Here is a 12,955-nt window from a genome sequence, read left to right on the forward strand (position 1 = left end):
AAGACTTGCATTTATATAACGCTTTTCGTGACCTCAGAACAACGCAAAGTGCTTTACAACTAATGAAGTACTTTTTGAATTGTAGTCACTGTTGTAATGTAGGAATCGCGGCAGCCAATTTGCGAACATCAAGGTCCTACAAACAGCAATGTGATAATGACCAAATAATTTATTTTAGTAATGTTGGTTGAGGGATAAATATGGGCCAGGTCCCAAGGGAGAACTCCCCTACTGTTCTTTGAAATAGTGCCATGGGATCTTTTACGTCCACCTGAGAGGGCAGATGGGGCCTCGATTTAACATCTCATCCGAAAGACGGCACCTCTAACAGTGCAGCACTCACTCAGTACTGCACTGGAGTGTCAGCCTAGATTATGTGCTCAAGTCTCTGAAGTGGGACTTGAACCCACAACCTTCTGACTCAGAGGCGAGAGTGCTACCTACTGAACCATGGCAGACATAGCACAATAATACTGTAATTGATTCACAACTTGGGCATGGGGGAGGGCAGTTCATGAGAAGGCTTAGGCTCACAAGGATGCTGTGACTGAGATGTGCCAACTTCTCCATTAAGACTTCCAGGGACAATTAACTATTTCCAATGTGCTACCAGTGAGTAGGAGAGTTGACAATCAGTGAGGCGGACTGCAAAATACTTCAGGAAGGTACAGGCAGGCAAGTGGAATGGGCAAACAGGTGGCAGGTGCAATTTAATGTGGGATATTACATTTTTGGAGGAGGAATAGGGAAGGGGCCTATACACTCAATGGAAAGATGCTGAAGGTTTTAAAAATACCAGCCACATTTTGGATTTTATAAGTAAGGTCATAGAATACAAGAGTCATGAGGTAATGATAAAATTTGTATGAAATGTTGGTTAGATAAATACCTGAAGGAAATGCATTTACAGGGCTATGGGGAAAGAGCAGGGGAATGGGGCTAATTGGATAGTTCTTTCAAAGAGCTGGCACAGGTACGATGGGCTGAATGGCCTCCTCCTGTGCTGCACGTACTATGATAGGAAACTATTAGAATACTGGGTGCAGTTTTGGACAGCCCATTATAGAAGGGGTATTAAAGCCCTCGAGGACATACAGCTTAGATTTCCCAGGATGATGCCGTGGATGGGAAACTATAGTTATGTATAGAAACTTGAGCTACTAGGTCTATTTTTATTGGACCAGAGGAAGCCAAGACATTTAATAGAGACTTTTTAAAGATCATGGACTGTTTTAATAGAGTGAATAGGGAAAGACTATTTCTTCTGGTTGAGAAGTCATTAATGAGGGTCATCAATTTAAAATAGTCAATAAGAGAGTTAGAAGAGAGTTTAGGAGTAATTTATTTATGCAGAGGTTGTTGGAGCATGGAATGCTTTGCCATAACGAGTAGTTGAGGCAGAGACCATTGCATCTCTTAAGAGAAAATTGGATAAATATCTGAAACAGATGCAGGGCTATGGGGAGAGCGTGCGACAGTGTGATTAGCTTTGGATTGCTCTAGCAAAGAGTTGGTGCAGACACAATCTGCTGTAAACATCTAGAGGTCAGTGGTAGAGAACTTCACCACTGCTTTCAACTTTTGTATCACAAGTACATTCTCGGTACCCACATGCTAGGAGTCAGCCAGTTTTTTTTTTAGAGAACTGCTGCTTTATTTTCTGCACAATGAAAGACTGCAAGACATACTAAAAGCAAATTAATGTTATTCAGTTGTGCAGTGCTGGCAATATATGCTTCCTAAATTACAAAAGTGACTACACTTCAAAAGTACTTCATTAGTTGTAAAGCGCTTTGTGACATTCTGAGGCCGTGAATGGTGCTGTATAAATATAAATTCATTCTTTCTTCAATGTGCTTTGCTGATGCATTTGTCTTTTATGTATGGTGAGCTGCTTTGTTTGGTTGTGGATGTGTTCTACGAATAAGTGTTTCCTTAGTTGAGGGAATAGTTTAGCTGTATACCTAACTAGTGAACCACAGAGGATAGAGAAGTTCTACTACCCATATCTGCAATTAATCCTGGATGGGCCTGCACATTGCACAACAACCAGAATGTTTTGAAATGCAGCTAACAAGTTGATTTTTTTTTGCATTAGCAAGTTTAGCTGACTCAGATTGAGTAAAATCAGTTCCCCAAAGTCATGATTCTGGTTCTTAACAACTTGATTTCCAGTAATTGGCTCATAGTTTTTGCAAAGACGCCCAACAAAAACCTGAATAGATCATAAGCCTTCCATCTATGTCGGTAGAAAACAGCTTGTTTGGTGGTAACTGATTTGAATTATTAGCCACATAAGACTTTAAAGTCCCTTAGTAAACAGTTAATCAATACTGAGACTCCTTAGTTAGCAGTAGAAAACTGAAGAATTCTTAGTAAACAATTTCACCATCCATTATTTAATTTAATCAATGGAATCTTTTTGGAATGCCCAGACCAACTCAGATCTGCGGTGAGGACATGTTTACACAGAACTAGGCTGATTCATTTGGCAATACATTGAAGTAACACTGAGGCTGGATTCACTGACTTGAGTCATTCAGAAGTTATGTCTAGACAATCTAAAATACCTGAGTACTCACTTTTGAAAGGTCCAGAATAATCCTCAAAAATTACCAGGAATTTTTTTTCAGAAATAAAACACAGGGCTCTAAAATTACCGTACAAATATCTAAATAGTCCAGCACGCTTGTGATGTCATCTGAATGCACATCCAAAGATCTACAAGTTTAATATTCACAGAGGTCTAAATCACTCAAACACATTTCTTCATCTAAGTTTGGTGTCCATCAGTAACTGTATTCAGGACTGTATTTTGTCAATCGTTAATTATGGCTTTGAAAGAGAAATGCTGTGTTCATAACACTGGGGAAGTTTTGATTGATGCACAGGAACTGGATCAGTGCTGTTATAGGGGTATTTACTAGAATGCATGCTGAAAATAGCTTGGTGTGTTGTGCTATTCATTAATTGAAATGTTAGGAGAGTCACACTAATCTGCAGCAGCACAAAAATATCAATACAGACATCCATAATATATTTTGCTTTGAACCAGTCAGAATTTGATAGTAATTTAAGTGTCAGCTGTGGCTCAGTTGGTGGCACTGTCGCCTCTGAGTCAGAAGATTGTGGGTTCATAGTCCCACTACAGAGACTTGAGCACAAAAAAAATCTAGGCTGACACTCCAGTGTAGTACTGAGGGAGTGCTGCACTGTCGGAGGTACCGTCTTTCAGATGAGACATTAAACCGAGGCCCCGTCTGCCCTCTCAGGTGACGTAAAAGAAAACATTGCACTATTTCAAAGAAGAGCAGGGGAGTTATCCTGGCCAATATTTATCCCTCAACCAACATCACTTTAAAAAAAAATAGATTATTTGGTCATTTTCACATTGCTGTTTGTGGGACCTTGCTGTGCGCAGATTGGCTGCCGCAATTCCTACATTACAACAGTGACTAAATTTCAAAAGTACCGCATTGGCTGCAAAGCGCCTTGGGATGTCCTGAGGTTGTGAAAGGTGCTATATAAATACAAGTCTTTCTTTTCTTTTTTCAGAAGACTGTGGCACATCATGGCCAGACAAAGAATGTTATAGTGACAGGTGTATGTTCATAAGAACATAAGAAATAGGAGCAGGAGTAGGCCAATCGGCCCCTCGAGCCTGCTCCACCATTCAATAAGATTATGGCTGATCTTCGACCTCAACACCACTTTCCCTCCCGATCCTCATATCACTTGATTCCCCTAGATATTCAGCTAGAGTCATCCTGCATTCAGCCAGAAACTTCCAACCATCAGCTGAGGGTTGAGTTCTGGTAATTTTAAGCTCTAGCAGATGGCAGTGGTCTCTTTTACCAAAGAAAGGCTGTTACTGGAACATTGCCTGACTGTTTTACAGGGATGTTGGGTTTTACTACATAGTAAAGCCAGAAAATTCAAATAAGATGAGAAGAAGGGTCTGCTTTGTAGTATCAATAAATGGGAACTTGAAGCAGAATTAAAGGAAGCAGAAATCCTGCCAGAATTGGTCATAGTAACACTGGACTCAAAAACAAAAGACCTGAATTATTCAGAGCGTAACAGGAGCAACGATATTCTCAAAACTCTTTATAGTGCTGAATATTTCTGTACTTTCCTAGATGTTCACGATCCTGCATTGTCAATAGTAGCTTTAATTTTTATTTTCATCAATTCCTGCTTAGCTTCGAATTTGTGAGCTTGATTTTAATCTATAGTTTTAAGAAAAAATAACCAGCAGAAAACTTGCTACTGGCTCAGGATTTGTAGTTTTACCATGGAGAACGGGGCAGTGTAGCATCATTTCCTTGGAAGCAAGTCACCATTCAGTTTCTTTAAGAGGGCACTGCTTTTAATTTCAGCTTTCAGTTTTGAATATGTTCACTTTTTAATTTATCTAAAACTTTTGAAAAGTTGATGGTGGTGTCATCAATGAGAATCAGAAATAGCAACAGGACAGTTATATTTGAGACAGAAGAAAATTAAATTGAGAAGAAATTATTCAAAGCAAGGCTACAAAAATAAAAATGGGCTTACGACACTGAATAAAATAATAGTCCGCAAGGAGTGGGTTGAAAACATAAACAGATAAATAAAAATATATTTCAGATTTCCAGCTGAATCCCCAGGGAGCGACTATTGTAATACAAAAAAAACACACTTGGACTTTTGCTGCAGCAGATAGCAGTCACCTTGTGATACAGTGAAGGAAAGTGCTGTCATTAAAAGGGGGATTCAGTATCAGGAAACAGATGGGGATTTAAGTGCATTTACCTGTCAACAGCATCTACTGTAAGACTGCAGCGTGGCATCAAGATTGCTGCCAGGGACTGGAAGGAAACTCACTCGGATTGATTGTTCCTCCTCAATGCTACCAAAATTTGACTTTCAGCAACCGTTTAAAATTGATTACCTTTGATCCACATACTCTACAAGACCTTCAAAAGACTGATTGGAAGAACTGATGTAGGCAAGCAAAATTAAATTACATCGATTAGACCAGGGTTTGTTTATTTATTTATTTTGTTTTTAAAAAAGTCACTAAACACACAGATCCCACAAGCTGGTGTGACTAGAATCTTTCCTTGTGGCTTTATGATCTGTGTTGCCACTACAAAGGAGACCTTGTGGGTAATGGCTTATTCAAAACAGCACAGTGTGACATATGGCCTTCCTTTTTATGGAGGTATTTTATCATTCAGAGATTGCCTGTTGCACTTTGTGTGAAGGGAGTTCGTCTACTTTATTATAATTGTGTCTTTATCTGTTAAAACAACAAACAAATGGAGAATCAGTGCAGGTAAATATTTCTAAAGCTAACAAAATAACTTATTCATTAACATAGTGATCACTGTGGCAGAATAAAAATTGTAATTTACCACAATAAATTATCAATTAACATTTGCACTGATAGCACTGCATTGTAAGATTGCCTCAAACCCGAGTTCAATGTTCTGGTTATCAAGCTTCATAGAATAAATTAAACACCGCAGTACTGCATCCTGCATTTCTGCTGTTATTTCATTCGCAAGAAAGGCTTCCAGAACTCGTGAGGTAATAACACGAATTAATTTTATTTGGGTTTTTAAGTCATTATAAAATCCTCTTGTCCTTCATGCCCTGAAAGTGTGCAGATTCTAACTGGCCAGCTGAATGGTATGTGTATAATTGTAATACTGTTAGGGAAGTCAGACTGTTGCCAAATTGAATAGGTACTTGGGCCTAGAAATTGATCGTGGCTGAATTGGCGCATGATTCGACTGCAGCACATGCTGCATGCACCCAATCAGGTCGACAGCAGGCCCACGGCAAATTGGTCCGCCGGCCTCATTAGTATAGTACAGCCGAGCTGTGAGTGCTAGTTGCGGTCCCAGAGGCAGATCACAGGGGCTGGTGGGGTGGAGGGGGGATAGCAAGATGGGCTGGTTGGGACACCGGCCAAGGACCTAAGGTGAGTCCAGTGGGGTGGGCAGGGGAAGCAATTGGGTGAGGGCAAGCGGTGGCCGGAGCGGCCCAAAGTCTTAACATGGAGCGGTCCTGCTCCTCCTGGCTCCACATTAAGGTAAGTATTTTTATAAACACTTACCTTTTTGGTGGTGGTCTCCTGCGGTCCCTGCCTTCAGGGCCAGTCAATTTCCAGATTCTGGGTCCCAACATATTAACATATTCATGTGGCGTAAAGCGTGTCCTAAGCAGCTGCCAGGCCCGAACCAGTATGGCGTTGAACATTTTTCCGATGCTGTTTGGGCACGGGAGGCTGGCCCCCCAGATTGGATCTTCTTGCATCCGTTTACTGCCCGGAAAATCGGTGCAGCAAGTTCCAGTTTCAGCCTCTTGATGACAAACATACCCATATTATACTTTTCTGGTGCTTTTTGTAGTCACTGTAACACTACTTTGGTCTGTTCCATACCTGTATAGTATGAAATTGACATTGACCGAACCAGGAAAGTTCAGAATTATCATGTACCTTTCGCCTGTCATCTGTATTAGAAAGAATATACACACTCTTTGACCTCAAAAAAAGATTTTGAAGGGCCTCAATATGGAATTGTGGATATTTCCAGAGGTAAAATGTATGTTCATCATTAAATGCATTCCTGGATAACTATGTAAAAGAAAGAAATTGTATTTAGAAAGCATCTTTCATGTTCTCAGGATGTCCTAAAGCACTTCGCAGCGAATGATTTACTCTTAAATATCATCTGTATTCTTTTGTGGGCAAATGCAGCAGCCAATTTGTGAACAGCAAGGTCACACAAACAGCAAATGAGATAAATAACCAGTTAATCTGTTTTGGTGGTGTTGCTGAGGGATGGATGTTGGCCAGGAAAGAGAAGTTGCAAAAAAAACCTGTTTTTATATTTTTCTAATGGCTTGGATTATACGCTTGCAAGCAAAGAGCTATTACCTACAATAGTGGAAAATGATCATCATAAAATTGTTCTGACTGCTGGGATATTCTTAACCTATGCTTGCAAGAAATAAATTCGTATCAACAAAAGGCATTTAAATGCCTGTTTTAGTCCTGGATTCATTTAATGTACCCAATCTTATTAAAGTCAGACTGTGGTAGTAATTCTACACAATGCTTTACTATGCAGAATTTTTGAAACATTAACTATATCTAATATGACAAGAATAAAGTAAATGGAAAAAATTGTTGCTTCATACTTTCACGTTTCCATCAAATTTGCACTGTCACAGTGATCAGCAAAAAGCCATTACTGTATCAAGCCATGTTGTATTAGTACAACATTAAAAGGTCATTTTTTTCTAGATTATTCCCTCTTTCTGTGACTGAGGTTTACAGCAGACTAACTCTAATTATACTCCTTCCTTTGCAGTATGGTTCAGTGGCTGGTGAAGACCGTCTATATTCAGACTTCCCAGAAATTGACCTTTCCCAGCTGGATGTGAATGACCTTGATTCAGTTAGCTGCCTTAGTGAACTTCGGTGGGACAATGACCAATCAGAAATAAGTTCCAGTCAGTATAGCACAGATGATTCTGAGCTTTTTGAAGTAAGTATGCATTTCAGTTCTCGTGTTTCATTCTGAAAGTGTTAAAAAAAAAAGTTTAAACTTAGTAGAAAATTAACCCTTGTAGTCCTATTGGAGCCAAAGGGGGGAAAAAATTGGAGGAGGACCGTTTTTGGGCGCTGGTAGCATGATGCGCTATTACCCCACACCCAATGACTCCAGCGCAGGCAGGTCGCAAGTTTCGGCTGGCCAGAGGACTCACCTTCCAATCAGCGTTCCATTCCAGGCCTTGCACGTGGAATCAGTGCAATTCTCACTTTCCACCACCAGGGGGAGCCCAATCTCTTAAAGGGAAGATGGTTCTTTGAAATCTCTTAAAGGTAGCTGGTACCTGTTATTTGCTGAAAATAACAGTCTACTGTCTGCATGGAGTCTGAGCAGACATCGCACACATAAAACACAGATGCAGGTCCCATCCCTATGTTTACACACTGATGAGTTATGTTAAAACATTGAATAAAGGTTGCGCACTACTAAATCCCACATCCTCCAATCTGCACGCCAGACCTCACCAATCTGCCGATCTGAGTTAGTACCAGGCCTGCGAGAGTGCATGCACCAAGGTTCTCTGCTGTTGTACTAGAGACCTTGGTGCAAGAGGTGGACAGAAGGAGGGACATCCTATATCCGCGGTTTGGTGGTGGGGGGGGGGAAATCAAGAGGCCCTCCAGACATATATCCAAAAGGCAGTGGGAGGCAGCGGGGGACGAAGTCAATGCCAGGCACACAGCATCATGAACATGGATGAAGTGCAGGAAGAAGTTCAATGCTTTGACATGAGTGGTCAAGGTGAGTGAGGTCAACTGTCAAGTGGCGTCTCCTACCAACTACACCACGCACTACACCCCCATCACCCACATACCAATAAACTCACTCTTTCCATCAGTACTCAACTCTTCCAACCGGATGCTTCCTCTCACCCTTACACATTACCACTGTTTCAAGCCACCCACCCACAACTCACAGGCTACACACACTAGACACACCCAGACACACGCCCCGCTTTCTTGCGGGAGAAGGTGGCGCATATCAGGAGGCAGGAAGTGGCCTGTTCCTCCATTCAATGAGATCATGGCTGATCTGTGACCTAACTCCATTTACCCACCTTAGCCCCATATCCCTTAATACCCTTGGTTCACAGAAATCTATCAGTCTCAGATTTAACTTTCACAAGTAAGCTAGCGTCAACCTGCCGTCTGCAGAAGAGCGTTCCAAACGGCTCCCACCCTTTGCGTGTAGAAGCACTTCCTAACTTCACTCCTGCACATCCTGGCTCTAAATGTTAGGCTATGTCCCCGCGTCCTAGTATTCAAGTCTAGGAGACCTCCAAAAACAGTTACAAATGTCATGGCAGCCAGAAGCAATAATCCAGCCACTAACCTGTAAATCCTGCAAGGTCCCTTTAAATAGCGCCGATGTGGGGGGTCCTACAGGCACTCTAAGACACGTTCAGATGGTCGGGGTTAAGACTATGTTGAGTTGAGCGTTAGACACCACTTTGGGACTTACCACTTTAAATCAGTGTTGCATACTGATTGAAGCCATTTTCTCCCTACATTACATGATTCCAGTGTTCATTATCTGCACCTGCGCAAACTCCTATACCAAAATGGCGTCCGACGCACGTCATGATGGAAACATGCGTGCGCATCCAAAACGCCATCTTGGATGTCAGAGACGCCGTGCAGTGCCGAAACTACGGGCGCTACACGGCCCAATTTAGCGCCCAAAGCATTTTGTTGTGCTAATCATATGCCATTTCTATGTTTTCAATAAGGGAAGGGGTAAACTGAGATCACTGGGAAATTATTAGGCTGTGAACTCTACGTACTAGACAAAGGAAATTGGTGACCATGCCAAGGTGATTTAATATATATAAATATAATGAATTTAACTATTAATGTTACATCACTCACAGGGTCATTACGGAAAGCATGCTTGACTACACTTATTTTATTAATCTTCATTACAATCCTGGGTTGCCCACTCCCCCTGTATTATCAGTCACCAAAACCTGTGGCCTGCAATGTAACCAAGGCTTCTAGTGCATCCTAATGCAGCGAGCCAGTGCACAGGACATTGGGAGACTGCCCCGAAAATTTTTTAAGTTACGGGCCCTTCCCACAATGCAGCTGGAGTGCCTGAGCAGCATTCCAGCTACATACAACCCAGTTGGAATGGGAGCTGAAAGGGATACTCCATTTGAAAAAGAAATCCCCTGCCTCCTGGCACATCGTGTGCCACCCTAGCCCATTGCCTCCCTGCTGCTGATGACACCTCTGCCCCACTGCACCGGTGCCTCTCTTCCCTCTACATACTAGAAAATCCTGCTGGCACTTTATGGACAGGCAAGAGCACCAGAATAATATTCAAATAAGCTGGCCTCACATCACAAGCCATGACTAGTTTATTCCTGCACAGCGTGCAAAGCACCTAAATAGTGGTAGCTCTGACACCGTTATGCAAGAGCAGGATTATCGCCCCCTCCCCCCCGCCATAGTCTATTGATTTAAGTGTTGAAAAGACCACTGTTCAGGAAGCTTACCCAAAATGTTGCTTATCCTATTCATCTTCATAAAGAATACCAAGCTTTCTTTAGTTAAAACGTTCAGTTTCTCATTTTGGGCCAGATCTTGCTGGAAGGGGGCATCTCGTGGTGCACACCATTACTTAGACCTTTTCCTGCACCCTTCAGCTCAAAATTTGTTTGCACTGTAACTTGCTGGAAGTGCAAGCTGATAACGGCGCAGTGAGGGCAACAGGGCATCTGGGACCTTAATGAACAACGGAACTAACAGTCTATCTCCTTAACCAATGAGATTTAAGGATTGAGAAAGAAACAGAGGAACGACGGAGAAGGAGGGTGAATTAGAATCAAATCAGATACAGAAAGAGAAATAAAGAGGGGGAAAGAAAGATTGGATTGAGAGAGAAAAAAGACTCAAAGGAAAAGTACAAAAAAGAAATAAATTTTAAATTTGACATTTTTAAAATCTCTAGCAACAATTTACTACGTACAGGAATGAGAATGAATAGTTTAAATTGTTCCCTTTCTAGGCCGGAGAGGTTGAGTGGCATTGTATTAACAATTACTACATCGTTAGAAAAGTACTTACGCTGTTACGTTCCAGCGCTAACTTTCTGGGGCGAATTTAATGGGCAATTAAAGTGCAAATCCAGCAAGTTCTTAAAAATAATTGGGAGGCTCAGGGCGAGAGACCGTTTGTGCGAAGCATAAATCCAGCAAGTTCTGGAGATTCGCGACTCACAGAGTATCTCTTAATCCACTGAACCGATTTGCACCTTAATAATGGAGCTGATCAGAAAAGCTGGCAGTAGGCTAGGAATTCTCAAGAATCTTGCCCCTACTAGTCACAAATATCCGAGCACCCTGTATCTTACCAGTGATTAAACATTGTAGTTCTGTTTGGCAGTCTAGGGAGGGCACCCGTTTATTGTTAACCCAGTGTAACTCAAAGCCATCAAGGCTTTGATGGGGTTGATTTAGTCCATGGCAGAGGCCAGTCTCTAAAGTATCAGAGGTGTGGCTGAGCTGTCAGAATTCTACATATAATTGGACAGCTCCACAATAGTTCATAGTATGTTACAGCACAGAAGAAGGTCATTCAGCCCATCGTTCCTCTGCCGGCTCTTTGAAAAAGCTATCCCTTTAAGCATTCATCCAATTCGCTTTTGAAAATTATTATTGAATCTGCTTCCACCACCCTTTCAGGCAGTGCATTCAGATCGTAACAATTCTCTGTGTAAAAAAGTGTTTCCTCATGTCGTCTCTGTTTCTTTTGCCAATCACCTTAAATCGGTGTCCTCTGGTTACCGACCCTTCTGCCATTGGAAACAATTTCTCCTTATTTACTCTATCAAAACCGTTTATGATTTTGAACACTTGTTTAGTGTTTTTAAAAATTCATTCTTGGGATGTGGGCATCATTGGCAAGGTAAGCATTCATCGTCCATCGCTAGATGTGCTGAGAAGGTTGTGGTGGGTCTTCTACTCAAGCCACTACAGTCCGTGTGGTGTAGGTGCTCCACAATGCTGTTAGGTAGGGAGTTCCAGAATTTTGACTTAGCAACGATAAAGGAATACCAATATATGTCCAAGTCAGGACGGTGTGCAACTTAGAGGAGAAATTGGAGGTGATGAGGTTCCCATGCACCTGCTGCCCTTATCCTTTTAGGCAGTGGAGATCGCAGGTTTGGGAGGTGCTGCCGAAGAAGCCTTGACAAGTTGCTGCAGTGCTTCCTGTAGGTAGTACATAATGCAGCCACGGTACATTGGTGGTGGAGGTTTATGCTAGTGGATGCTGATCAGGCAGACTACTTTGTTCTGGATGGTGTTGAGCTTCTTCAGTATTGTTGCAACTGCACCCATCCAGGCAAGTGAAGAGTATTGCATCACACTCCTGACTTGTACCTTGAAGGTGGTGGAGAGGCTTTGGGGAGTCGAAGTGACTCACCACAGAATATCCAGTCTCTGACCTGCTCTTGTAGCCACGGCATTTACGTGGCTGGTCCAGTTGAGTTTCTGGTCAATGGTGACCCCCCAGGATATTGAAGGGGAGGGGGACTCAGTGATATTAATGCCATTGAATGTCATGGAGAGGTGGTTAGGCTCTCTTGTTGGAGATGGTAATAGCATGGCACTTGTGTGGTATGAATATTACTTGCCGCTTATCAGTCCAAGCCTGGACGTTGTCCAGGTCTTGCTACATGCAGGTGGTTTCCTTGCCCATGTTTGACCTTAAACCATGAGAATTCATGGGGTCCAGAGTCAATGTTGAAGACTTCCTGGGGCATTCTCCCCCCTCCCACCAGTTTGCATGGCAGTGTGCCCCCACCTCTGGTAGGTTTGTCCTACCATTGGGACAGGACATACCCAGGCACGATGATGGAGGAGTCTGGTACATTGTCTGATAGGTATGATTCTATGAGTATAACTATTATCAGCTTGTTGATTGACTAGTCTTTGGGACAACTCTCTCAACTTTGGCACCAGTCCCCAGATCATAGAATCATAGAAAGGTTACAGCATGGAAGGAGGCCATTCGGCCAATCGAGTCCGCGCCGGCTCTATGCAAGAGCAATCCAGCTGGTCCCACTCCCCCGCCCTTTCCCCGTAGCCCTGCAAATTTTTTCCTTTCAAGTACTTATCCAGTTCCCTTTTGAAGGCCATGATTGAATCTGCCTCCACCACCTCCTCGGCAGTGCATTCCAGATCCTAACTATATTAGTGATGATGACTTTGCAGGCTCATCCAGGCTGAGTGTACCTTTGTTGTGTCCTGATTCAATGGGCTCGATTTTAGAATCCAAGTTTGGGGGCAGTGGGCTCCAAAAATTGGGGAAATCCCGAGCGGGTTCAGAATCTGGCTCCAACCC

General features: G+C 42.5%; 1 protein-coding gene and 1 long non-coding RNA gene across 3 annotated transcripts in view; one reads left to right on the plus strand and one right to left on the minus strand.

Moving 5' to 3' along the window:
• The window catches only part of ppargc1b (peroxisome proliferator-activated receptor gamma, coactivator 1 beta), a 166,837-nt gene that overhangs the window by 121,708 nt on the left and 32,174 nt on the right, over positions 1 to 12,955 (plus strand). For both annotated transcript variants that reach the window (XM_067996396.1, XM_067996397.1), the window contains exon 2: positions 7,365 to 7,541. In XM_067996396.1, the coding sequence (XP_067852497.1) occupies positions 7,365 to 7,541 (177 nt within the window). The remainder of the gene's footprint in view (positions 1 to 7,364; positions 7,542 to 12,955) is intronic.
• Positions 5,126 to 12,955, minus strand: part of LOC137332500 (uncharacterized) — a 117,296-nt gene continuing 109,466 nt past the window's right edge. Inside the window, exon 4 of the long non-coding RNA XR_010965677.1 lies at positions 5,126 to 5,281. This is a non-coding gene — a long non-coding RNA (uncharacterized lncRNA). The remainder of the gene's footprint in view (positions 5,282 to 12,955) is intronic.

This window comes from Heptranchias perlo, chromosome 14, assembly GCF_035084215.1.
Source record: "Heptranchias perlo isolate sHepPer1 chromosome 14, sHepPer1.hap1, whole genome shotgun sequence".
In the NCBI taxonomy this organism is placed as follows: domain Eukaryota; kingdom Metazoa; phylum Chordata; class Chondrichthyes; order Hexanchiformes; family Hexanchidae; genus Heptranchias; species Heptranchias perlo.